At 45.2% G+C, this 25,742-nt stretch overlaps 1 protein-coding gene across 2 annotated transcripts in view; it reads left to right on the forward strand.

Annotated features, from left to right (window-relative positions):
* SMARCAL1 (SWI/SNF related, matrix associated, actin dependent regulator of chromatin, subfamily a like 1) overlaps nucleotides 1-25,742 on the forward strand; it is a 58,792-nt gene that overhangs the window by 23,580 nt on the left and 9,470 nt on the right. For both annotated transcript variants that reach the window (XM_032847442.1, XM_032847443.1), the window contains exons 10-14: nucleotides 756-821; nucleotides 8,467-8,607; nucleotides 12,623-12,841; nucleotides 18,697-18,767; nucleotides 22,096-22,198. In XM_032847442.1, the coding sequence (XP_032703333.1) occupies nucleotides 756-821; nucleotides 8,467-8,607; nucleotides 12,623-12,841; nucleotides 18,697-18,767; nucleotides 22,096-22,198 (600 nt within the window). The remainder of the gene's footprint in view (nucleotides 1-755; nucleotides 822-8,466; nucleotides 8,608-12,622; nucleotides 12,842-18,696; nucleotides 18,768-22,095; nucleotides 22,199-25,742) is intronic.

The following is a 25,742-nucleotide window of genomic DNA, read 5'->3' on the forward strand; positions in this document are numbered from 1 at the left end:
CTTAGGGTCCCAAGATTGAGCCCCGCATTGGGCTCCACGCTCAGTGTGGTGTCTCCTTGAGTTTCTCTCTCCCTCTCCTATAGCCCCTCCCCTCCGCTTATGTACTTTCTCTCTCTTTCCTAAATAAATGAGTAAATCCTTAAAAAAAAAAAAAAAAGTCTTTAAAAAAGAGAAAATGCTGTATTCTAGTTTGCTTATAATCAAGCTCCGTGTGGTAAACCTGACAGTGCCTTAAGGATGGGCGTTGTGTTTCCTCCCCCTCCTCAAGTTCCCACAGTACTTTTTCACACTTCCTCAGTGACAGGCACTTACAACGCTGTCTGCTCGGTTGTGGCGTCTGGTGAGCTCCGGGGGGCAGGAGCTGGGCGCCACTGCCGCACAGCAGGGCGAGGCACGCAGTGGGCCCACTCTGGCGTCGTGCTGTGCAGACGCGAGGCGTTTCTTAACTAAGCAGCAAACCATCTCTCAGCAGTTCCCGTTGAGCGCTGCCTGCGAGGTGGGCTGGGCAGAGTCACTAACCCCGCTTCCCACTTGGCCAGAGGCCCCAGAGATGGAGCGACTTGCCCGGAATAAAGTGGGGAAGCGGCACCAGAACCTGGGTCCTTAACTGAGGCCCACAACGCTCTCCTTGAATGAGGAACCAAGGGAGCTGTCCCCAGTGTGGTGCCGTGTCAGGGTCAAGGTTAATGTGGGCTCCGGCTCCATCATCCGCTCGGGATTTGGCCTTGTTCACCTGTGTGACCCTTTCTTTCCAGGATGAGTCTCACTTCCTCAAGAACATTAAGACCGCCCGCTGTCGTGCAGCTATGCCCCTCCTCAAGGTGAGTCCTGTGGAGAACAGGTGTGGAGCTTGAGGCCACTCAGCATTGAGGGCTCACCGTATCTTGCTCAGGCTGGCAAGGGGGTCAAGGAGAGCAAGGGCTTCCATCCGAGGTGAGGGGCTGCGGGCCATGGACATGACTTAGCGTGGACTCCAGCTGTCATTGTGTCGGGCTTCAGCGCCAGACTTGTTTTTCTTCCTAACTTCCTGCTAAGGAACTGTCTTCTCAGTCTCTGTGGGGGCAGAGTTCTCATGGTGCTGAGAACCAAGGGAGGTGAGTCCTACAGACTTGGAACCAGGCCGTCAGGAAGCAGAAAGAAGCCCCACAAAGCTGAGGCATACCTCGTAAGCTGATGCTTTTCCTGGGGCTCCCTAAGCCTGTTTGGTCATTGAGAGGCTCAGCCACCCACAGCCCTTCCTCTGGTGGGCTCAGTTGGGGCCTAAGTGCTTCGGTGGGTCGAGCCTTCAGAGCAGGCAGCGGCGTGGACCTCGCCTAGCTTCTCATCTGTATCTGAGTGTTCTTTTCCCACATCCCACCCCAGACAGTGCGAAGGCCCCCAGACTGCCTTCCGTCTTTTTATGGTGAGCTTTTTCTTAATATCGGGGAACACTAGTACAATTAGGAAAGTCGCTTTTTCTCAGAGCCAGATAGAAACCTCTCACAGATGCCTTCGGGAGAATCTACTTTGGTTTATGTAGACTGAGCAAACAAAAGTCCGTGTTTATCGTGTGCTTTCTTAAAGCAGCCTTTGTGTTGTGCCACACTTTCAAACTGCACCTTTTGTTGCTTGAAAGAAGCTCTACGTTGTACATCAACTAGGGAAAACAAATATGCTAAGTGTTGGTGAAGCTTATTAACATCTGAAAATTAATTTTTCCAACTCCCCTGTAAAGCACAATTGTCTACTCATTTCAGGTTTTGTTTTCTTTTGTTTTAGGAATAACAAGTAACATGATACGTCTTCCAAAGCAGGATTACGTTCTGTGCTCCAGATTTAAAAGTCCTTTACTTAAAATCCTTGATTCTCTGCTCACATTACCTATAAATATTTATGGACACACTGAAATGAAATGTTTTTCTCAGAGTGGCGGTCCTTTTAAGAGGCTTCAATATGTTTCCTTTTGAAAAATGTTAATGTTCAGGGCGCCTGGGTGGCTCAGTTAGTTGGGTATCTGCCTTTGGCTTGGGTCATGATCCTAGGATCCTGGGATCAAGTCCCACATCGGGCTCTCTGCTCAGCGGAGGGTCTGCTTCTCTCTCTCCCTCTCCGTCTGCCTCTCCCCCTGCTTGTGCTCTCTCTCTCTGTCTAATAAATTTTAAAAATATTTAAAAAATGAAAAAGGGGGCGCCTGGGTAGTTCAGTCATTGGGCATCTGTCTTTGGCTCAGGTTGTGATCCTGGGGTCTTGGGATCGAGCCCGATGTCAGGCTCCCTGCTTGGTAAGCCTGCTTCTTCCTCTCCCACTCCCCCTGCTTGTGTTCCCTTTCTCTCTGGGTCTCTCTCTGTCACATAAATAATAAAATCTTCAAAAAAAAAAAAAAAAGAAAAAAAAGAAATATTAACAGATCTTCTTACCGTGGTTCTAGTATTACAGCCATACCTAGAATTAAATCTGTGCCCCTGATTGCTCAGAAGCAGCTGTGCAGTAAGTAGGGTATATCACTACAGGTGCAGAGGAAAGCTTTTCTTTAAAAGATTTTATCTATTTGAGAGAGAGAGAGAGCAAGGGAGCACAGGTAGGGGGAGGGGCAGAAGGAAAGAGAGAAGCAGGCTGTCCACTGAGCAGAGAGCCGGATGCGGGGCCCGACATGGGGCTCGATCCCAGGATCCTGGGATCATGACCTAAGCCGAAGGCAGACACTTAACCGACTGACCCAACCAGTCGCTGGCTGGGCAAGCTGGAGTACATACTTTTTTCTGAAACATAACACTTCTAGGCCAGACCTTTTACATCTTTAATATTGTGGGTATATTTCAAATGGATACATTTTAAGACCAATCTTTTAGCTGTTACCTAATTTAGATGATTCTGCACTTACTACAGAACTTGGATGAGTTAACATGCTGAAGGATAGGACCGTGAACATAGCCTACTGTTTATGGAGGTGTCCCGAAGCCCCTCTCGTCTGAGATGTTGACTTCACAGGATTCCAGGCTGCTGGTGGGATTGAGTGGAGGCAGGGCTGAGGCATTATGAGCCACTCTGCTAACCAGACCTTTCATTTCTCTGCTGCATTTTCATCTGGATCAGTTTCTTCAGCTTGGCAACGTGGACACTTTGGGCTGGGACACGTGGACACTTTCTTTGCTGTGACACGTGGACACTTTCTTTGCCGTGCAGAGCTGTCCTGTGCCCCGTAGGGTGTTTCGCAGGTGCCTGGCCTCCACGCACTAATCGCCAGTGGCCCCCCCACCCCCACAGCCGTGATGACAACCAGAATTGTCTTCCGATACTGCCAGACATGCGCTGGGAGGGGCAGATCACTCCTCTCCCTCTCTGTTGAGAACCACTGATCTGGATACTCTAAAGACATGGACCTAAATGGTTTTGAACAAGAGGAGACTTGGGAGAAGTAAAATATGCCTTTGAAAAGCCACATAAGGGCTTAATTTAGTACCTCTTGATCCTCTGACTTGTGCATCTCCTAGAACTGTTCTCTCAGAGTTAATGTTTCAAGCCATGTTCAGCAAATGTGTGTGATGAGGTAACTTGGTGATATCCTACAGTGTGTGAGCTAGCCAGGCCAGATTGTGTCCCGCAAGGGGGGGGTCTCGTAAAGGTGCATGTGGGGCACACGTGGCTTAGGTTGTAGGAAACTGGTGTCGTGGTCCCCTGGGGAATGTGACGTCTTTTTCCCCCACAGCACTATTCGTTTGGGCTACTAAGCAAGGTAGTTCTGTTTTTTATGTACACATGTGTGGAAGTAGGCAACAGGAAGCTATGAGGAACAAAATTCAAATCACCTTAATTCCCTCCGACAGAGGAAACCACCATTACCATGTCCATTGCAGGACAAGGTCATCATTGTTAATGGCTCCAGAGCCTTCTGCTGGATGGATGCATCCCATAATTTAACCCTTAGTGTTGGACATCTCTTTCCTATTTTATAAATAATTCTGCAAGTGAACGTCATCAGCATATTTGTAGCTTGCACACTTTGACCTAGTGGGACAGATTCTTATGTACAGAATTGCTGGGCCAGGAGTTCACTTTTTGATCGATGCCTCTGAAGTCCAGTGTGACCAGGTATAACCATCTTCACTCCCCCTCAGCCCGAATCACCCAGTCTTCTCCATAAGACTGCAACCTGAAGGCTGTCAGTCTCTTATTTTAGAGCAGTGAGGTATGTGTTTGAGTTTTTCTTTGATTTATAGTGCTTTTTCTTGCTAGACCAGTGTTCGATTATTTCTCTAGAGGGAAAAAGCCCTCAGAATCCCACCGTCCTTTCCTACTAAACAGCTGTTTCTCTTTTTGTGGGAAGAGTCCTTTTTACATCTCTATTGATTGGTGAAATGAAACAAGAGGAGCGGCCTGAAATGTACGGGCTTTTTCTTTTGTCCTTTCTCATTAGAGAAGTTTAAGTAGATGATATATTCAAAAGGGTGTACCGTGAAAAATAACTCTTTCTTCCACCTCTGGGCCCCTCATGGCTTGATTTCTGTCCCGGAAGGCGGTCAGCGTTACCAGATTCTCACTTTCACTTCTAAAATTTAATCTGTGCCCAGCTAAGCATGTGCATGCGTCTTTCCTTCCTCCCTCCTTATCGTATTCTTCAACCACTGCTTTGCTCCAGCCTTTTTTCTGTGAATAGTGTATCTTGGATATCATCCCACCTCATTTCGGATGACTCAACCTCATTCTTGCTGATAGTATTATATTGTGTAAATATATCATAATACATATCATCTGCTACCTTTTTATGGATTTGTAACCAATCTTCAGCCATTACATACAGTACTGTGATGACCATCTTTTCACATCATATGCAAGCACGTGGTAGAAAACCCAGTGTCCCCGTGTCTAGAAGAGATGCTCTTGGCCCCTCTCAGCCCTAAGGGAAAGTGGTGTCATTGGCAGGGTCCGCTCTCCCAGTGTGACGAGGCTGCAGGAGGAGTCCCTTGTGGTCCTGCTGTTCTGGTGAATTTCCTCCATTTTATCACAGAATCAGGAAGGAAATTACTGGAGTCTCACACTTAAGGGAAATAGACTGTTTTTTCCAGAGGAAAAAAATGTACTTAATATTTAATTTGAGCCTCTCTGTTAGATTAATAATAGCTATGCCCATGCATGCCTTGAAATAACTTAACTTTCATTAGCTGTAATTATGCCATTGGACGTGTTCTCGTACATTTTGGTATTTTTGAACCAGAACACTTATAGTCACATCCTTCTTTCTGTTCTTCCCTCAGAACTCGTTACCTTTTACGTAGCGTCAGTATTTCGCTAATGTCAAAGCAATGACGCTTGCTTGCCTTGAAAGCACTCCAGTTCCCGTGCAAATCAGTTTGGTGCTGGCAGTAGCACTCAGACTTGTGACTGGAGCTTTGTCTCCTTTTGGGAGAAGGCTGGATCCTAGAAGGAACCGTTTTATGTGAAATATGCTGACCCAACCGGAGTCAGAAAGGCCATTTATGAGGTATCACTGGGCCGTGGGTGGCCCTCTGCAGATCCCTGGAGTGGCTTCTGGTTAACAGGGGCCGTAAATGATGCCATTCGTCCTTGTTTGGCCTTGCGTGTCCTGGAGAGAGGGAAGAACTTCGATCTCCCAGATTCCAGTCACTGGATGTCTCTTGAAGAGTGAGTTTTCCCTCTTGTTCTCAGGGTTTAGATTTAACCACCGGTGTTGACTCTTCTGTTGCTTCTTGGCTTGTGCCTGTGATCCTGCCTTTCTTCTTGATCTGTGTACTTTTGGTCCCATGCCCCCAACCTGTGTTTGCCACTTTCCTTGTTTTTGAAGATTTTATGATGACTGCTGAACTCGTGACAGCGTAGCTCCAGCATCCCTGTGACACAGGGCTTGTGTGTATCAGGACACTTGGGTGGCATGGGCGTGACCTTCTCTTTGATGTCCCCAGCCTTCTCAAGCAGTACTTTTGAATCACAGGGGACTCCACCTATAGACCAGACTTCATTTAGAGTACCATTAGGAATAACATGGGGGTAAGAATGGGGTGCCGCTTTGGGGAGCATGACTTTCCCCAGTCTTGAGTCTTGCTGAGGTGTGTTATACCCAATCAGAATAATTTGGTAAAGCAAGTTATCGGCTAAGTTGGAAAAAAAGATGTAACAACAGAAAGTGATGAAGAATTCCCAGGCTGTTTCTCATATGAATGTAACAATTTCAGCTCTTCTTTGCAACAGAACATTCTCTTGGCTGATCCAAGATCTGTGTGTAGTTTATTTACTCTGAGTTGGATTGGATTCTCCTTGGCAAATTACATCCACTAACTTGTCCTGCTAGCAACTTGTTCCTCAGGGCTGAACTGATGACCTTAATCTCTGAGGAGACTGAACCTGTCTTCGAGGGTCATCTGCCCCCAGTGGTGTCTGCTCCTGTGAATCACACCATTTCTCTCAGACATCACACAGAAATGACTGTTTTGCATCGCTCCATGATGGGTTTCCTGAGTGCTGCTCTTTTGTTAGCCAGAGGAATTGACTGTAAAGTGTTCCGTTCTGTGTTGACTTACATAGTTTTATGCATTTCTGTTTTCCAAAACTGGAGGTTCTCCAGGTGGAGGGTGCCCACAAATCATGGGCAGCTGGGCAGGATTAAAGACCGTTTGGACGACAGTGATGACAGTACCAACTTCTTGGGGCTGCTTGGGGAGCAGGCTAAATCATTCCAGAATAAAAAAGACGCTGTTCTGGTTTCTTTTCAAGGCTTGCCTTTTTCTTTTTCCGTAATGATGCCTCTGCTTTTTAAGCATCCACAAATGTCTGTCTTCAATGGTCGCATCACCCCTAGTCTGGGCAGTGTATGGGAGAATGGGCTCAGAATTAACTCTGTCCTGTAAGTACCAGCCAAGAACCTGGGAGTTATTTTCCATCACCTGATCGGGGAGCTGTCTCCACCCAGGCTCCATCCCCAGACAGCAGCAGCGATGTGGGGAATTGGTTTGGGATGATAGGCCGATTTTCTCTTATTGATAAGACTTCTCATTTTCCCCGTTTCATTGAAGCAGTCTTGAGCCATGGCAAGGGATGCTACAGACGTCATTCGAGAAGCTCATTGTTATTTTAATGAGCCTGCATTAAACCGTGCAGGAAATTAGAAGCTCGGTAATTGAACTGTGGAAAATTATAGCTGGAGAAATTCAGAGCTCTCCTGTCATAATGGAATTAGGTATTGCCAGTCACTGTGAGGGCAAAGTGGGTCTTGGGAGTTGTATATATTGTATATTTATAAAGAAACATTTTTCTTCCCTCTGTTGCACCTTTATTTATTTTATGAGGCAGCATATCCATTTGAAAACTTCATTTTCTCCCCTAGGTGATTTACTGCTTGCCATTGCCTTATACTCTCCTCATTAACTCAAGGTTACAGTGGTTAACAAGGTGTTTGTAGACAACAGGGCTGAAATGGATTTTATTTCCAAGAATTTTTGGCCGTTCTGTGTCCTAATACAGTGGGGGGTGTCTTCTTTATTCTCACCCTCCTTCCCATCTTAGGAAGAGGTGCGGTATTTAGGTCTGATCTCCTCGGGTCAGGTTGGGGTCTAGCTAAGTGAGGAATCTGGAGTTCATCATTGGAATCGACCATTTATTTCCATCCTGCCCACTGCTGAGCAGACTGCTGCACACACAGGCTGAGTTTAGGGTAAATGGACCTGCATCCCCCTTTTGAAAGTCCTTATTACCTGCAAAATGAGTGAAATTGGGCAGCTGAGTTAGCGACAGCCTTTTTTTCCTCTGAAGAAAATCAGGGAGAGGCTGGTGCACAGGCCACCCCGACTCTGCCTCCTGGCGGTGAGAAAGGCTGGCTCCTCTGTGTCAGGATCTGACCGGAAGTTCAACCCCGACATCAGAGATCCGCTCTGGAGGCTGGTCAGACCTCCTTTCCCCGCCACTTCCACTTCCTCTTCCAATGCTGGATTCTTGGAGTTTATCTATCTTCCCCAGGGACATTGGGTAGCGGAATATTTCTCAGCATACAGCAAACATTTTTAAGTGCTTCAGAAGATAGAGGTGACCACAGCCCTGATCTCAAGACGCTCACAGTGAGGGAGATGGAGGAATTCAATATCACATGCTCAGTCCTGATGGAGGGACTTGTGACAAAGCCAGCCTAGGGTGCGGCATCCCGCTGCTTACATGGGTCACACCATGAGGGTCTCAGAACATGTGTGATCCTCTTCTCTGGCCACAGTACCTTTGCTTAGAGTCTCCAGGTTTGGGCCACACTAGGATCTGGAGTGAGGCCAGCCTGTGGAGGCGTTGGGATGTAGACCTGCCTGGTTTCCAAGAGGAGCAAACTGCAGAACTGCCAGCAGTCAGGGTGCCCGGGAAGGGAGGGGTACTCATTGCATTCCAGGGGATTTTGTTCTTCCTGGGACATCCAGCTGCAATCCTAGTGGGGCATTTGGGATAGTCCCTAGGTGCTCCTCTGTGCACTCTCAGCACCTTTGGCTCTTTGTCTTCTAGGTTGCGAAGAGGGTGATTCTGCTGTCTGGCACACCGGCCATGTCCCGGCCCGCAGAGCTCTACACCCAGATCATCGGGGTCAGGCCAACTTTCTTCCCTCAGTTTCATGCTTTTGGACTTCGCTACTGTGATGCCAAGCGGGTATTTATTCTCCCTTCTCCCTCTCTACCCCTCTCCCCCACCACCCTGTCCCTCTCCCTGATTTTGATACTTACCTTTTGCTCCTTCTCTTTGGCCATGGTTGATCAGAAGCACACTGGCCAGGGAGCCAGACCCACATTTTCGTCCTGCTTTGCCCCTAACTCTGACCTTCCTGTGTCCTTGAGAATAAGAACAGTCCCTCCTAGCTTTAACGCTTATGATTCTAGGGTAGTGTTTCCCAATAAGGGGCCCAGTGGCTTTTTTATAGGTGCCCAGAGCTCTGAGAAGTGCCCAGAGGTGAGCTAGGCGTGTGGCAGGGGCCTGTACCCTCTGCACAGAAGACACAGCAGAGGCCTTGCAACAGGTAGATGGGGAGTGATCTGGAGCTGCCTCAGTGGGCTCTCATCAGCCAAAACATGGACTTATCACAGTGAATTGTGCCTGCTCGACAGCCAGAAGCCCTGGACCTACAGATTACCTGTGAGAACATAGTGCCAGCAGGGCAGGTGCCCCTGACCTACAGATTACCTGTAGGAACACAGTGCCAATGGGGCAGGTGCCTCTGGGGCTCTGGTCTCCGTAGCTTCAGTCTTCAAGAATGGCAGAGGGAGCTTGTAACAGTGAATGCCGTTGGAATCACACCCTTGATTTCCAAAACCTCGATTTCTTTTAACTGAAAAAAAGTACTTAATGACTTGGGGAAATACAAGAGGGGGGGAAAAAGTAGGATGCGAGATTTTTCCCATCATTCATTCATTCATTCCTTCTCTTTCTCCGTCTCCCTCTCCTTCCCAAACCCTCCTTCTCCTCCCCTCACCTCTCTTTCATATATGATTGGAAAATAATGTACACCAAAGCGGATTACTTTTGTAAGCCCGAAAATGAACATTTTAATGTTTAAATGACATTGTTCACCGATTCTCCATTCCTCCTGATGGGCCATTGTGTCAGTCAGTGTTCATCAGTCTGGTCAAGCCAGCTGAGCATGGGACACTGTCCTTCTCAGCAGAGAGGCTCCTCACCAGAGTCCCCACGATTTCTTCTCTCCTTGTCTGCGGCCATGCCTCCCTCCGTGTCAGCAGTGTGTTCATGGTGGCCCCAGCGTGTCTCCTGAGCTGGGGGTGCCTCTCAGTTTCAGGCAGCCATAACCGGCTTGGCCAGAGCCTGTGCACGTTTCCAGTGTTCTTCCCCAAAAACAACTCGAGAAAGGATGACATGGAGAATCAGCTGCTTGTTTGACGAGGTGTTCATTTTTTTTCCTTACTCAGCTGAGCTGTTTTCTTCTGGGACTGGGCCACTTTCTCTTCGGGAGGGGGCTCCTCCTTCTTGGCTGCTAGTGCCTTCTGCACTCTCTCCAGACCTGCCAGTGGGATACAGCTCATCTGTTTGCTGGGCTGCCAGGGTCTGGCGTGGCTGTGGGAGGTGGAAGCCCAACTCCTGCTTGATGACCTCGCAGATGCGGATGGTTGGGTTGTGGGCCAGGCTGGCTGGCATTGCTTCCTGGGACCCTGGTAGCTCTCTCTGACCCAGGCTCTGGAACTTCCACAATCGGAAAACCCAAGGAAAGATTCACTGATTTTTCTTTCTCATCTCTGTTTTTGAAAGTGGCCAGGGCAGTGAATTTATCCTTCAGCGGCTGACCTTCATCTTGCAAGGTCCAGCTTTTCGAACTCCCAAACTCTGTTCCCACGGGGGTCCGTATGGCCATGAATTAGAATGGCAGACTCCAGCCCCTCTCTCAAGTGTAGATCACTTCTCCTTCTCCTCAGTTGTCCTGCTGTAACTTCATAAACCTCGACACTACAACCCAAGCTATGCCTTCCTTCTTTCTTGTGGCCATAGCCCCTGCTGCAGAGGCTCCGACCCGACTTGAAGACTCCCATTAGTTCAGGCCTTCAGGATTCCTGTTTTGTGATCAAATGACAAACATACTGAGCCACTATTTGCATCGAAGATGCTGACACTTTGGAGAAATGGCTGTTGCTTACCCATGACGCATGCCATCTTGAGGAAAAAGCCTTGCTATGCAAGTTTGTGATGTAAATAAGATTGTCTGCCTTATTTTTTAAGTACTTTTTTCAAAAAACTTTTCAAGTACTTTAAAAATACCCACTTACATTCAAACAAAGTACTTATAATGTAAATTGTAGTGCTTTGCAAAGTTAATTGCAAACCATTTTTAGCCGCTTATTGAGGCAGGAAATTTCTGTTATTAAATGTATTTAAAGCCATACACTTCTTTAACAAAATCCGTAATGCACTTTCCCCGTGAATCAGTCCAGATTAGATTCCACATGGTTGTCATGGTCCCGCAAAACTCGTCATGAGTGATTCGGACCTCCGTCCTATTTGCAAGTGACCCACTTTCTGAAAAAGATCTTTTCTTCCTTGGCTATCTAGGCTCATGGTATAATGATCAGCTAGTGATGGTAGGGGCCAAAGGCAGAATTTGTTGCCTTTACCCCCAGACGGTCCCTTCCCATGTCCCCAGTCTCTGCCCACCATCCCTCCAGTCTTCATGCCACCCTTATTAAATTCATCCTTTCTCTCCGTCTCACTGTGTCCCCCTCCCCACCACTAACAACCAAGAAAACAAACACAGACAGTGCCTTCCTCTCCTTCCACGTAGCCCAGTCCCTGCTACAGGGTAAATTTCCGATAAAAGCTTGTTGGATTGTGAATATTCTAAATTTTAAATCTTTGGTAATATGGGGTTTTAACCTACAAGATTAAAAGCTGACATAGGAGCAAGCTATCCAAATTAATTATGGTATCTGCTTGTTCCCAGTAAGATTTTTATTTAATGCAGCCCATATAGCAGGGCTGCCTTTTTTTTTTTCACTGTGACTAGCTTCTTGCATTGAGAGAAGCCACTGAAGAGAATGCCCCCTGCTGAGCTCATTTTTGACCCCATTGCTTGAAGACAGTTGCTGAGAACTTCTAGTTGATTTCAGAGTGTTTTCTTAAAGAAGAAGCAGTTTTTGATCATTTTACATCTTCACCTTTGACCATCTCTTTCTGTTCTCTGTTTAGCAAAGGACACCTGCCATGTCTTCACCATTGGAGACTAGGTCCACTGACCATTGAAATTGAACAAGCCTAGCTTCTGCCTGAGGCGGTTTATGGTCACGGGAGGTGGAGACAGGAAGGGAGACAACAGCTGGAAACATAAAGCAGCAGAACATACATCACCTCATTTTCTGCAGGACTGTAGATGTCGGTTCTATTTTGAATAAGATTGTTAGCGCAAGACACGGTTTTCATTTTAACATCTTCTCTAGCTGTGTGACGGAATAGATATTCTTGCTCATTGCCTCCCATGAGCTACTAAGTGAAGAAACCGTTTTTATGAAGGACTGCCTGGGTACCCTTAAACCCACCTCTGGTCTCAGGCAGACTGGCCAAAGCCTGTGCTCGTGGTTCCTCCCTTCAATCCCCACCACCAGCAGCAACACGCTGTGTTCATCTCACTTGAACAACCAAGCTCAGCTTGGTTGTGCTGGGCTAGCTTGTGCTGAGGAATAGCAGCTTCGTAAATCTCAATACATCTCCTCAAAGAAGGCTGTTACTGAAAAAACGTGATTTATTACCACATGCAGTGGACTTCAGGATAAGCCTTGGGGAAGACGATTTCCTTATTTAGAATACAGGAGTAGTCTGACAAGCAAAGCATCTTGTTTGTTTTTAAATGTAATGGACACTGGAGCTCTCAGCGTCTTGAATTTGCTGCTGGAAAATTCAGCGTGTAGAACACCAAGATGGATGTTTTTAGTTCATTTTATTCCAGACTTTCTCTTTTTCTTCCTCATTCCCATCTGTATTATATAAGGTTTCATTCATCCTTTAGAGCCACCTGAAATTCTCTGAGCAAAGCCACAAGGAGAGGTCCTCTCCTGTCGCAGTTGCAGCCCAGTTAACTTGGCCTGCCGCAGTTGCAGCCCGCCGCAGTTGCAGCCCGGTTAACTTGGCCCTAGGAGAACCTAACTGGCTGTGTGTCTTGGTTCTCCCTTCACAGCATCCCTGGGGATGGGATTACTCAGGCTCCTCCAACCTCGGCGAGCTGAAGCTCTTGCTAGAGGAGGCAGTCATGCTACGACGCCTCAAGAGCGACGTCCTTGCCCAGCTCCCGCCTAAGCAGCGCAAGATGGTAGTCGTTGCCCCCGGCCGGATCAGCACCAGGGCCAGGGCTGCCCTGGATGCCGCGGCCAAGGAGATGACCACCACGGACAAAACTGTGAGTCTGGGGCTTGAGGTGGGGATTTGAAAGTCCATGTGTCCATAGCTGTTCCTTCCTGGGAGGGGGTCTACAGGGGTTACCCAGAGTTCTCTGAACTTGGCATTCCCGGGCCTCTCCCCACGCTCCTGGGCAAGGATAGTGAGCCCATGTCATCTCTCAGCCGACCTAGTCTGCTTCCAAAATCTCTTCCTCGTTTGTGGTTTTGTATGTGTGTAGATCACTTTTGACAGATGGTCATAAAAGTAAACCCCATGGCAACTGCAGAATGGTGATGTATATTCAGAATGTCCCAAGGACAACTAGAATTTATGTGTGGTGTTTTTTGAGAATGCCTTAAAGTCTAGTAACTGTTACTCAGTCTAGTAACGGTTAGAAATTAGTTCTAGGAATATTTGTTACATATGTTAACCTTCTTTTAACATTTTTTTAAAAGATTTTATTTATTTATTTGACAGACAGAGATCACAAGCAGGCAGAGAGGCAGGCAGAGAGAGAGGGGGAAGCAGGCTCCCCACGGAGCAGAGAGCCCGATATGGTGCTCGATCCCAGGACTCTGGCATCATGACCTGAGCCGAAGGCAGAGGCTTTAACCCACTGAGCCACCCAGGCACCCCTAACCTTCTTTAAATCAAAATAACAAATCGACACTTAAATAACAAAAGTAGGGTTTTCAAATCCTCTTAGCCCTTAATCCTTATTATAGTCGTTTATGGTTGGCAAGGAGCTGGTATCCCCATTTCACAGAAAAGGGAAGCTAAGGCCCACAGAGAATGTGATTTCCTCCAAGTCTTACAGCTGCTCCATGGCAGAACTGAGGCTGTAACCAAGCCTGTTACCCTCCGCTTTAAGGTCTTAACACTATGGTGGTTTTATCTTTTCAAAACACTTTTGTATCTGTATTTAGTATCACACTGTGCTAAGTGCGGTAAAGTAATTTACACCAGCTCCATTTCTGTCCTTTTGGGATAAAACCTTGCCGTTTTCATTGCCAAGAAAATAACAGTCATTGACAGTTTTTGACATTATCATAAAGCATTATCTGGGCTTGTTCTTACCCTGTATAAAGACAGTTACATCAAGATGAGATCCCAGCCTTCTGGGAGAGCACAAAATAAATAAGAATGACAAGAGACAGAATGCGTGGGGTTTTTTATGATATTTTACCATGTTATGAGCAAGACCACTGGGTAACTTTTAAGAAACAAGAGTGTAGGGTAGAAGATGCACTGGTAAGTTGTCAAGCTGTATGTAGTTTATGGTGTGTTACATATAATAATCTGGGTAGTCTGGAGGAAGTGAGCAGGCATAATCACTTTGCTGTGGGGTTTTCTAACAATATTCCCCAGTACTGATGTGGAGACATGGACCAGTGGTTCTCAAACTGTATTTCAGGAGAACCCGAGGAGAAGCAGGTATTCTGTTGCCAAAATCACTGCTGGTGTACCATCTTTTTCTAATTTCTAGAGATAAAAATTCAATGAATGGAAATTCTTTTTTTTTTTTTTTTTTTTTTTTTAGATTTACTTATTATTAGAGAGTGAGGGCTGGGGAGAGGGACAGCGGGGGAGGGAGAATGAGAATCCCAAGCTTGGGGCTTGATCTCACAACTCTGAGATCAGGACCTGAGCTGAAATCAAGGGTCGGCCGCTCAACCGACTGAGCCACCCCTACCCCTGAATGGAAATCCTTTTTCTCAGTTTTAAGCTTTTCCTTATAATTCTCTTAAATCTGTTATGTCTACTAACTTACCCACGAGTGAACTCTGCCATCAGGAAAACCAGTGAACAAGTATAGCAAATATAATATTAATGGGAAAAATTCAGATGTGGGATATTTTTAGGTGCAAAGATCTGAATGTTTATAATTATTTTACACTTTAGTCGCTTGTGTGTGTGGTGGAAGTAAGCCTATCGATATTTTGTGGAATTCCCCAGAGGACCCCCTCTCACCTATCCCTGGTCTCCCTCCCAAACTAGGCAGAGGCCAGCCAGTGTAGACCACAGAAAAAGGGGTCAGTGGGCATTTAAACTGAAGAGGAACAGTGTATCGAGTGGCCAGGGGGCAGCTTCAAATTGTGCAATGTAGCTCAAAAGGTGTGGAAATTTTTAACTTAGTGCAGCAAGGTTTGAAAGCATTTTTAAAATTTTTTGCCAGTTTATATATTTCCTTCCCTTAGGTTAAGGGGCTCTTTTTAAAGATGGATTTCAGATGCAACCTGGAGTTTGATTGCTGAGTTTATAGGCAATAATGTGAAATTTATTAGGCTAAGCCATGGAAATCAGGAATGTTGGGTATTTTTATAACTTCTAGTAGCTATGTAAATCCCCTAAATTCTTTGGGATATTTTGATATTTTCCTAACCTAAAAAGGGGAGCCATAATGTGCCTCATCGGCGTGGCGCTGGAGAAGTCCCCAAGGGCAGCGTAAGTCACTCTGAGTCCCTCCTGCTGGGTGGTTGTTCTCTCTGCTTCTTCACCCCAGAGTTGTACACTGTTGTGCAGATTATGAAAAACCTCGATTGCAGTGGAATTTAAGACTCCAGCAAAGAAAGGGTCTTGAGCTCTTCTCAGCCCAGTTCTTGGGAGTTGTCGTTTTCTTGGCATCTTGGGAAAATTAGGAGTTGGTTCCTAAAAGAGAGAAACTGAGTCAGTACGGATGACCTGCGGTGTGATGCTGAAGACAGATACTAGATTCTTTCCGATAAGTCCTTAATAAATTGGTTCCCTTTTGTGTTTGTTAATGTCAGTTCATTTTTATGATCCAACATCCAAGTAGAAAATGAATTTCGGAGCTTTGCCCTTTGGACCGCCAGAACTTTTCTTCCTCCAAAGCCGCTGATGTAGTACATCTGTCTGCTGTGGATCTGATCGGAGGCAACACCCTCCCTGAATTCAGGATGGGGAGCCGGTGTCAGCTGGGAGTCCAGCCAGGTAGCCCTTGACACCCCTTCCAGTGGGTGTCACCCCTTCCACTGGGGACTGGCTGTGAAGTCCTGAGTTGAAAAAGCGAAAATGGGGGTTGGTGGTTTTATGGTTTTAGGCAAGTCAGGAAAGCCTGTGAATCTACAGAAAGTTGCCCCTCCCACTTTTAAGTTACTTTGTAGCCCCAAGTTTCCCTGCTGAGTTGCCCTTGGTGGTGGTCCCAGTGCAGCACTGCTGAAATGGGCGATTCTTCCTTCCCTCACACCTTCCCATCTGGAGGAAGACATTTTTTCAAAAGCTTTTAATCACAGAAGCCAAGGTGAAGCGGCCCATTTATAAAATATAATGTACAATGAAAGCTCTTTCTTATTTTCAGCCAAAATAATAGCTTCACAGGCTAAGAAAAGCTGACTCTAATCCTCTTTTGTCTATAGTAATTTTTTGATCAGCAAGACCAGGAACAGAAAAATAGAACAAGTCCGCACAGACTTCTGGTCACAGTATCAGTTCCCCCTTCTGCCGTTCGACAATGCATTCAAATTCCAGCAGAAAAAATAAATTCAAAACCCCAGTGGATCTAATTTAGTAAAAGCCTAGGAACAAAGAACACAGGTTATTTGAAATTTCCTGGCCCGTGGCTGGCAAAAGAAGTGAGATCATTAATGCAGTAGTATTGTGTCTACTCAGTTTTGGGGAGGTTTGCGTTTTTTTTTTTTTTTTTTTTAAGATAAAACTATTGATCTCTCCTACATTAAAATAGCTGTCTATTGCATAAAATCTGAAAGATGAAGAGAAGTACTTAAAAGAAACATTGATTAAGTGTTTCTTATTGCTGTTCTGTGAACAAGAGTCACCTGTCTTTTATATCATATAATTTTGGCATCTGTCATTTGGATAGTTTTTCTATAAAATGTATGTATATTTTGCTTTAAACTATGCATTATTTATGTATGCACTTATACATAGATATAGATATAATTTACGTATATAATAAGTAACATTTTTAAAAGCAGAATTGATACCCTATAAACATCTATCAGGTGGGGAGGAAAACGGTTTACAAAACTCCATCCTGAGCACTTCTCTGTGTTGTTAAATGTTCCTTTTAAGCACAATATGTGTTTTTCTCCCATGGCCATATTAGAATTATGCCAGTAATTTTGAGTTGGACATTTGGGTTATCAGCTCCCTATTCGAAGTAACCAGACACTGCGAAGGCAGCTTCCATAGGAATTTATGAAGATGGACTGTATGGTGAGGGCAGACGTGAAGGAGTGAGTTGCTGTGCCCCAGGGCTGGGCACACTTGGAAGCATCCCACAGGTGCCCCCCAGACCGACCCCGCAGCCAAGTGTGATAGGGGGTTTGCTCCCCACACCTCATCCGCGCTCAGTGGCAAATCTCAAACAGGAGAGGTTTCTCAGCATTCTTTATGCCGCTCGCCCATCTGTTTGTTCCGCCCTCTCCTCTGCTTAGCAGGTGCGGCGGGAGCGAGTGAGGGCGAGAGGGAAAGACCTCACGGGAGCAGGGGCCATCTCCAAAGGGCACGGGAGTCAGTGTGAAGACAGGACGAGACTCCTTGAGGCATGCCCAGTGCGGGTGAGGTCAGCGCCGGGGAGCCTGGCTCTGTCCCTTTGGTGTATCCTACCAGGGAGCACATTATGTTAGGGGGCCTGGCCTGCTGTGAAGGACCCTTAAAGGAGACGTGAATGCACCTCAGGATGTCTGTGAGCCCTTCGTGCAGAAGGGAAGAGTCGTGTGTGTCCAGAGCTTCATCAGAGTCTATACTGGGTCTGTAGCCGAGAAAGAGTTTAAGACACACTGTCAGGGGGTCGCATCTCCAACAAGAGTTCTCAGGAGAGTTCAGCTGGACCTCTGTCACAAGGCACCACCACCGCTACAACAATGACATAGCCCCACTAGCCTGGAGGTGGCCCCCCAGCTTTCTGTGGTTGCAGGTTATCTTCCTTGTCTCTTGTCAGGTCCTCGAGGAAAGACACTGGTGGGAGACGGGAAGCCATTTGGACCAAGCAGCCTGTCCCACCACCTGTGGTGTCTGTTGTTTAAGGTGCAACCTGGCTTCAGAGCCATGGATCTTATAGCTGTGGGCTCCCTTCTGTGTTACATGAAGGTGCTATCATGTCAGTCAGTGGCCTCACCGGGCCCCAAGGGCATCTGTAATCCACACTTGCTAGTGGAAGGAGAGAGCCACGCTACCAGTGATGGTAAGGGTGTCAGTCATCTCTGGGGGCCCAGAGTGATAGTAAATGTTTTCTCATAGTATTATGAAACTGTCTGTCTCCTGTGTTAGCGTCCTTAACTAGTATTTATTTAGATGCCAACTGTAAAGAAAACATGGTTTCTTCTCCTGGAAGGTCAATGACCTAACATGGGAGCCAGGCCTAAAGACACGTGAATAATGGTTTTGAGATGTTACTAGAAGAGACTAGTTGGGGTCAGTTGGAACTGATTCAGTAAGTCTTGGACAGAAGGAAGCTTCGTCAGTTGGGTATGGACACAAAGTGGCAGAAGACAAAGGGGAGGCAGAAAGCAGCTTGGGCCAGTGTCGTGCGTAAGCTGTCAGCCGGCTGTAGGAAGTGGTTCACAGCATTTCAGCTGATCCTCTGGGCCTGTGTGGATGGCGGAGCATGGCTGAGACGCCTTTCCCAAGGGCTCTCATGTTGCTGGTCTCACTGGCTGTCCTCAGCAGTTGCTGGGAGTTGACAGAGTACCTGCATCGCCATGTCTCCAGTGACACACTAGAGTCTCTACAGCTCCTGTAGCTTGACTCAACTGAGTGGATAAGTCAGGGTTTCCCAGCTCTGATACCTGGCATTAGGATTTGTAAAGCTCCAGGCGGTGATAGTTACATTAGCTCACCCCAGGGTTCACAGACTGGGAGACTTTCAACCCGAGACTTCTCTTTCTACAGAAACGGCAGCAGAAAGAAGCCCTCCTTCTCTTCTTCAACAGAACAGCTGAAGCTAAAATCCCATCTGTCATGTAAGTGGCCACCAAGTGTCGACTTCTCCCTCCCACACTCTGTCTCTCTCTCGTCTTTAAAAAGAAATACCTCTTACCTTAATCTGCCAGAATGGTTTTGCTGCTCTGCAAGAAAGGATCAGAGCCTAGAATTCTAGCTGCCTTTGGTATAAAGTTCAGGACAGGGTAGCCTCCTCAGCCACAGAGCAAGGCCTGTCACGGGAGCACTGCCAGTCAAGTTTGGGGTCCCTGAGAGCTCCTGTCTTAACCAGTAGTCTAGAGCTGCCGCCACTTACAAGGAGGGTAGTGCTGGCCGAACACTAAAGTGAGCTTTTCCCCTTAGTTGGAAACCTGTGGTCATTTGCCTGGAGACACAAGTGAGGAATTTCATGGAAGACCAAGAAGGCTGCCTTATGGGGAGTCTCTGGTATTCTCCAAAGACTTCATGTCTCAGCCATTATTTACCTACATAAAAAGGCAACTGTCAAAGTTTGTTCAAAAGATACGGGCAAGGGGCCATTGTCACACTGAAGTTTTCCTTCTGCCTTCTAAACTAAAGCTGAAGTCATAATTCCTCTTCTTAAATGTATTCACTGATTTGAAAAATTATCTGCCTTTCTCAAAGAAAGGAAAAACCCACTCATGTTCAAATATTCACTGTGGTAGAAACTTGAGGCAATTCTCATGACGTGCATTTGCCTGATTTTTTATTGTTTAACATTCATGTGAGACTCTGGCAGGATAATGGTCCAAGTGATTTAATTACAATGAAAATGAATTTAGCGTGGGTTGAGCGGTGCCAGCTTGGCTGTGGGGACCAAGATATGTGGATAAATTGAGACACACACAGCCTATCTCACCCTCTCACTCAGCCTCCAGATCCCCCAGCCTCTCCGGCCTCTCCCTCTGCACCCCTAAATACAGTAAGAGAGTGCGCTCACCACATGATTCAAATCTCAGATCCCCACACCCCAAAAAGACTGCTGAATGTTGGCCAGCTCTCCTTCACCCTCGGGCCACTGCCCTTTTCATTTATGAGACAGTTAGGAGACTAATGAACTCCAGATGTGGTTTTACAACCTGGAAACTTCTCTCTCCAAAACTCATCAGAATTGCCCCCACCAACCCATTTTTCACGAGCTGCTGAAAAACAGATGGCAAGGGTGTGATCCTTTTCCCTCGCCCTCTCTGCTCATGACCTACAAAATTCAGGGTCTACTGAGTGCTGGGCCCAGAACCACCCATTTCTCTTAGAAATTTTAAATCTGGCCATTCCGCCACCTCATAAATAAACTTGGGTGCTACCTGGTTTTAGTGTGTATAGGCTGCTGTAACAAAAATACCATACACTGAGTGGCTTGAGCAACAGAACTTTTTTCTCACGCTTCTAGAGCCTGAGAAATCCAAGGTTAAGGCAGCAGCAGATGTGGTATCTGGTGGGGATCCTCTTCCTGGCTTGCAGACAGCCATCTTTGCCCTGTCCTCCTTGACAGAAGGGGCGAGGGTGCTCTTTGGGCTGTGGAGGGGTCTCTGATAAGGACACTGATTTCATTCATGAGGGCTCTGCCTGTGTGACCTTACCCCTTCCCAAAGGTCTCATCTTATAATAACCTTATTATTTCAATAAGATATGCGGTGGGGGGGGGTGTAAAATTCCATCTATAACATACTTTGCACATACTTCTTCAAAATTCCGTGTTAAATAGTATAGTGCTTTCTAATTTCCAACCAGTTGTGACATCTGCTAACTCATTTCACACTTATAGCCTCTTTATGAGATCAGTCAAGTAAGTCGAACTGGCCCCATTTTTAAAAAATGCAGAGACCCAAGTAAATTTCATGTATATCTCTGGGCCTCAGAGTCACATAACTCTTAAGTGGAAATTAGATTATAAATCTTAAAACCCCAATTTCCTTTGCTAATTGTTTTTCTTCCTCTTTTTGCTGTCTTCCTTTGTTTTCATTTTAATGGGCATCTTTTGATATAAAAGCCAGTGGTATTGTGGTAGGCAGATATTTCCAGCCTGGTAACTTAGGGACTCGGGAAGGATAGGAATAAAAAGCTACATCTGAGATGTAGAGGGGAGAGAGGAACTAGGAAGACTGGGACCTGTAGTTGTTAATGAGCTGTCCAACTTGATTTTATGGCCTCGTGACTTTTTGATGCTGTAGCAATAAACTTTCTTGCTTATATCATGGCAAATTTTATGTCTCTCAAACTAATTAAAGTAGATTCTATTAGTACAACTATTCACAGATTGAACTCAAATCCATTCCTTGGTTGACCATAGTGTTGCTTGAAAATAACTCTTAGATGCTTAGAGGACGGGTCACCACCTGCCTGACAGGAAACCTTTGAGATTTTGTCCTTCTCCAAGGAGGGTAGTGTCTGTTCTGTGCCCAGACACACCCACGTGTGAGGATCACCTCGGGCCAAGTGAGTCCTTCTTGTCAAATGCAGTGACTATATCCTGGACCTACTGTTTGTGTCCAAGGAGGCTTACCTGCCCGTTGCCTGTGTGGGAACAGTGACCTGTCCTGGGATTGTGAACCTCCTGTAGGGTCTTAATCCCAGGGAAGCCATCAGAGTCTGCTGACTGGGTGATCCCCACCCCTTCCAGAGCCTGGCATAGCTGTCCTCCTTCAAGGCCATGGCTAAAGATGGGGGGCGGGGGGAATCAAGAAAAAACAGTGATGCAGGAGAGAAGTAAATCAAGGGGAGAATAAAGAGCAAGCAAATAAGGTTCTTCACTCCATCTTCCTTTGCCTCAGAAAAAAATTCCCTTACCACTGATTAAGCTGGTGGCCCTGTAGCTTGCCGTCCACTGTGTGAGGGAGCTGGGAGCTTTCCCGGACTATCTCTTCAGTACTATTACTTATGTTTCAATATTACACTTCCAGAAATTTGATTACTGTCTAAAGTCCCCTAATTCCCTGCCTAGACATTTTCAGTTCTTAGGCGACATTTCAATTTGTATTGAAAACACATTATATTGATAGTAACAGCGAAAGTGAAAACTGGTATGTATCTTCCGTGATCCCAGATAGTAAGAAATTTTCAGTAATATATCAGAGACACATAAAAACGAACGATACTTTGATTAATCAGCGTATGGGAGACGACTTAAAAGCAGGGAAGAACTCTTTCTGCATAGAGCAGCTCCTAATTTGGCTGCTGCTACTCAGGTGACTTGGCCTGAGGGGAAAGGGGTGAAAGGTCAGCTCTCAGAGAAAGAGGGAAAGGGCAGGGGAGAGCAGCTACCTCGAAGGTGTCTGGTAAAGATGCAGTGGAATGATTTCAGCTGGACAAGTATATGTTAAATTTATTGTGCTCCATTGTCCAATGCAGTGAATATATCCTGGACCTGCTGGAAAGTGGGAGAGAGAAGTTTCTAGTGTTCGCACACCACAAGGTAGTCCTGAGTGCAATTACAACAGAGCTTGAGAGAAAGGTAAGCTCCCTTCGAAATTCAACACAGGATGCTTCTGTTGTTTGTGTGTCGGCTGCTGAGTTGTTCTGAGCAGGTTGAGGGCAGGTCTGAACCAAAGAAGTGAGGTGATGTTTCCAGAAACATTGCCGAAGACTTTCCGAAGAATTCTTGCTTGTAGAACAACACTAGGGTCAATACTTCCTAGCAGTGTCCTTGAACGTTTTCCCTGCCCTCTACAGATAGCGCTGGAGCCTTGCTTTAAGAACAAGGATCCACTGCAGGGCACCTGGGTGGCTCAGTGGGTTAAAGCCTCTGCTTTCGGCTCAGGTCATGATCCCAGCGTTCTGGGATCGAGCCCCACATCGGGCTCTCTGCTCAGTGGGGAGCCTGCTTCCTCCTCTCTCTCTGCCTGCCTCTCTGCCTACTTGTGATCTCTGTCTGTCAAATAAATAAGTAAAATCTTAAAAAAAAACAACAACAACAAAAAAAAAAAACAAGGATCCACTGGGACCAGGAGCTCTTTCATGACTCTGTAAATAAGTATAAGATTGTCAAGAAAGGAGGTAGCAGAAATTCTCTTGTGTGGAAACAAGTATTTGCTTGAATACCCTCCTCTCTTCCTCTTGTTCTTCCTTAGCACCATCAAAGTGGCTTCATTAATTCTACATGGGCTACATGCAGACTTCAGTACAGAGTTTGTGGTCCTTACTACATTGAATGAAAAATATCCAGAAAGATTTCCAAGGATGTTCATTAAAACGAAACACATCAAATAAACAAAACTTGTGAAGTTTTAACAGTTATGGAAATGTTGCCCGATCTTCATCAGTTTCTGCATGTAGAATTAAATCAGGACAGTTTAAACACATTGTATTTTTACCTCCCTTTTCATTTTCAGTTAAATTTAGGACCATAAATTGCTTTTTTTTTCTTTTAAGGTTTTTCATTTATTTATTCGACAGAGAGAGAGGTCACAAGTAGGCAGAGAGGCAGGCAGAGAGAGAGGAGGATGCAGGCTCCCTGCTGAGCAGAGAGCCCAATGTGGGGCTCGATCCCAGGACCCTGAGAGCATAACCTGAGCTGAAGGCAGAGGCTTTAACCCACTGAGCCACCCAGGTGCCCCATAAATTGCTTTTTTGACTTCCTTCATCTTTTACTACATTTTATGTAATCAATCTTTCTTTCTTTCTTAACTTATTGCTTTCAGAGAGAGCATGTATGTGCATGTGTGCAGTAGGGGAGGGAGAGGAAGAGAAAGAATCTGAATGCAGAGCCTGAGACGGGGCTCGATCCCATGACCCTGAGGTCATGACCCAAGCCAAAATCAAGAACTGGTAGCTTCGCCTACTGAGCCGCCTGGGTACCCCTGTAATGTTTCAAACATAGAGAAGAGTACAGAGAAACATACAGCAGGCACTTACATGTTCTCCACCCAGATTTAATAAATTAAGTGTTTTGCTATATTTATTTCAAAGTGTGTATGTTAAGTAATAACATACTTAAGCCCCTCTGCAGCCCTCTAACTCATTCTCTGTCCTCCCCACCGGATGTAACCACTGTCCCCAGTCCTTTTCTCCATGTTGTCATATTTTATTCCAAAAGTATGTATTCTTAATATATAGTCTCCTCTATGTATTTAACATAGGTAAATGGCAGCATAGTGTGAGTATCCTGAAATTTGCCTTTTTGCTCAATGTTATTTTTGAGATTTTTCCGTGTAGTATTATAGCTATAGGTCATCCGCCATAACTGCGGAATAGGATCTCATTGGGTAACTGTAGCACAGTTTATCCATTCTCCTGGTGAGAGACATGGAATTCTACTTACAGTTTTTGCTGTTATATGAATACTGTCACATACATGTGTGTACATGCACATGTACACGATGTGTATGCATGTGGGCATGTCCAGGCGTGATGTTGCATAACCGTTGGATAGGCTTGTCTTCAGCTTTCCTGGGTATTGTCAGATTTCTCTGCAAGGCGTGGTAATTCACATTTGTAATCGCACCAGCAGCATTTGGAAATTCCTGCTGTTCTGAGTGCTCACTAACACTTAGTATTATCAGGCTTTTTACTTTTGCCAAGCCAGTGAAATGAAATCTCAGCTCATTCTTATTTTCATTTGCATTTCCCTGACTCCCACTCACAGTTGTGTCTTTTTGTATGTTTAGTGGTGATTTCAGGGTGTCTTCTATAAATATTCTGCCTGTTTTCCTGTTAGATGATCTTTCTCTTACTGATTTAGAAATATTCTTTTTAAGTTTTGGGTGTCTATCAGTTAACAATATTTGTTTTTCGTTTTGTTGAAGTTTTATTGAGCAAAGTTTAATTTTTGCTTTAGTTGTTATAAATGAAATACATTTCAGGTTTATTAGTTTTTCCTATATGGTTTTTAATTTTTATGAGTGAGTTAAGAAATCTTTCCTTACTTAAGGTCATAAAGATTTTCTCCTGTGATTTTTTTTTTCCCTGAGAATTTTAGAGGTGGTTCATTAATACACCTGGGTTTGAATTTTGTATATGCTGTGATCCAGGAAGCCAGCCAATGGAATTAAAAGCTATGATCCCTGGAAAGGAAAAATCAGAGCTGTCACAATATTCAAGCAACTCAAGACAGTTAATTAGAAAACTATCAAAATGCGTAGGAGTTTAATATGGTGCCTAGATTCCAAATAAATATACTAAAATAAATAGCCTTTTTTAATGTACCAGCTATAACTAATTAGTAAATACAGTGGGAAACAAGATCAAATTCAGAGTAACAAAAACATATAAAGCACCTAGTAATAACCTCACCAAAAAGAGTGTAGAGACTGATGAATTGGAGGGACTTGGGCCATGCTCCAGTACAAACACTGTAAAATACTGGTCCTTCCCAAATGAATTTGTAGGTCTAACTCAATTCAAATAAAAATGTCAATTGGGTATTTTAAGGGAAGGAACCTTATATTATTATGCTAAAGGAGTCTCAAAAATAAGGAGGAGAGCTATCTAAGACAACTTCGAAAAACAAGAAAAATGTTGATAGACTTGTGCCTCCAGATATTAAAATCTGTTATAAAACTCAGCCATGCTATTCCAAGAAATGGTGGTCAGAAGGGTGGAATAGAATGGACAGCCCTCTTCAGTATTAATAACTCTTTAGTTGAATAGCCCTGTAGTATTAAGAAAAAGTATAATCAAGGAGTCATCAAAAATTAGGCTTAATTTATTCAACAAATAAAGTTTGGGTAATTGACTAAGTAATTGGTTGGAATACTTAAATGAAACTCAGCTTCACTGTTTATTAAATTTCAGACAAACCAAAGCTCATTAAGACCATAAAGTGTTAGAAGAAACTATAGATGAATGTATAGCTGATCACTGGGTGGGGAATGACTTTCTACACATAAAAACTGAAAGAAATCACAAAGGAGAAAATTGACTTAAATTACCTAGAACTATGGATCTGTTCTTTCACACATATACACAGTGCTAGACCATGGGGGGTTTTCATACATTTGGTACCTTTTCTTGGCAATTTGGCAGTAACTTAAGGCACACTCAAATTTTTCCAAGCTCCT

Source organism: Lontra canadensis, unplaced genomic scaffold, assembly GCF_010015895.1.
Source record: "Lontra canadensis isolate GAN:19392208 unplaced genomic scaffold, GSC_riverotter_1.0 scaffold188, whole genome shotgun sequence".
NCBI lineage: Eukaryota > Metazoa > Chordata > Mammalia > Carnivora > Mustelidae > Lontra > Lontra canadensis.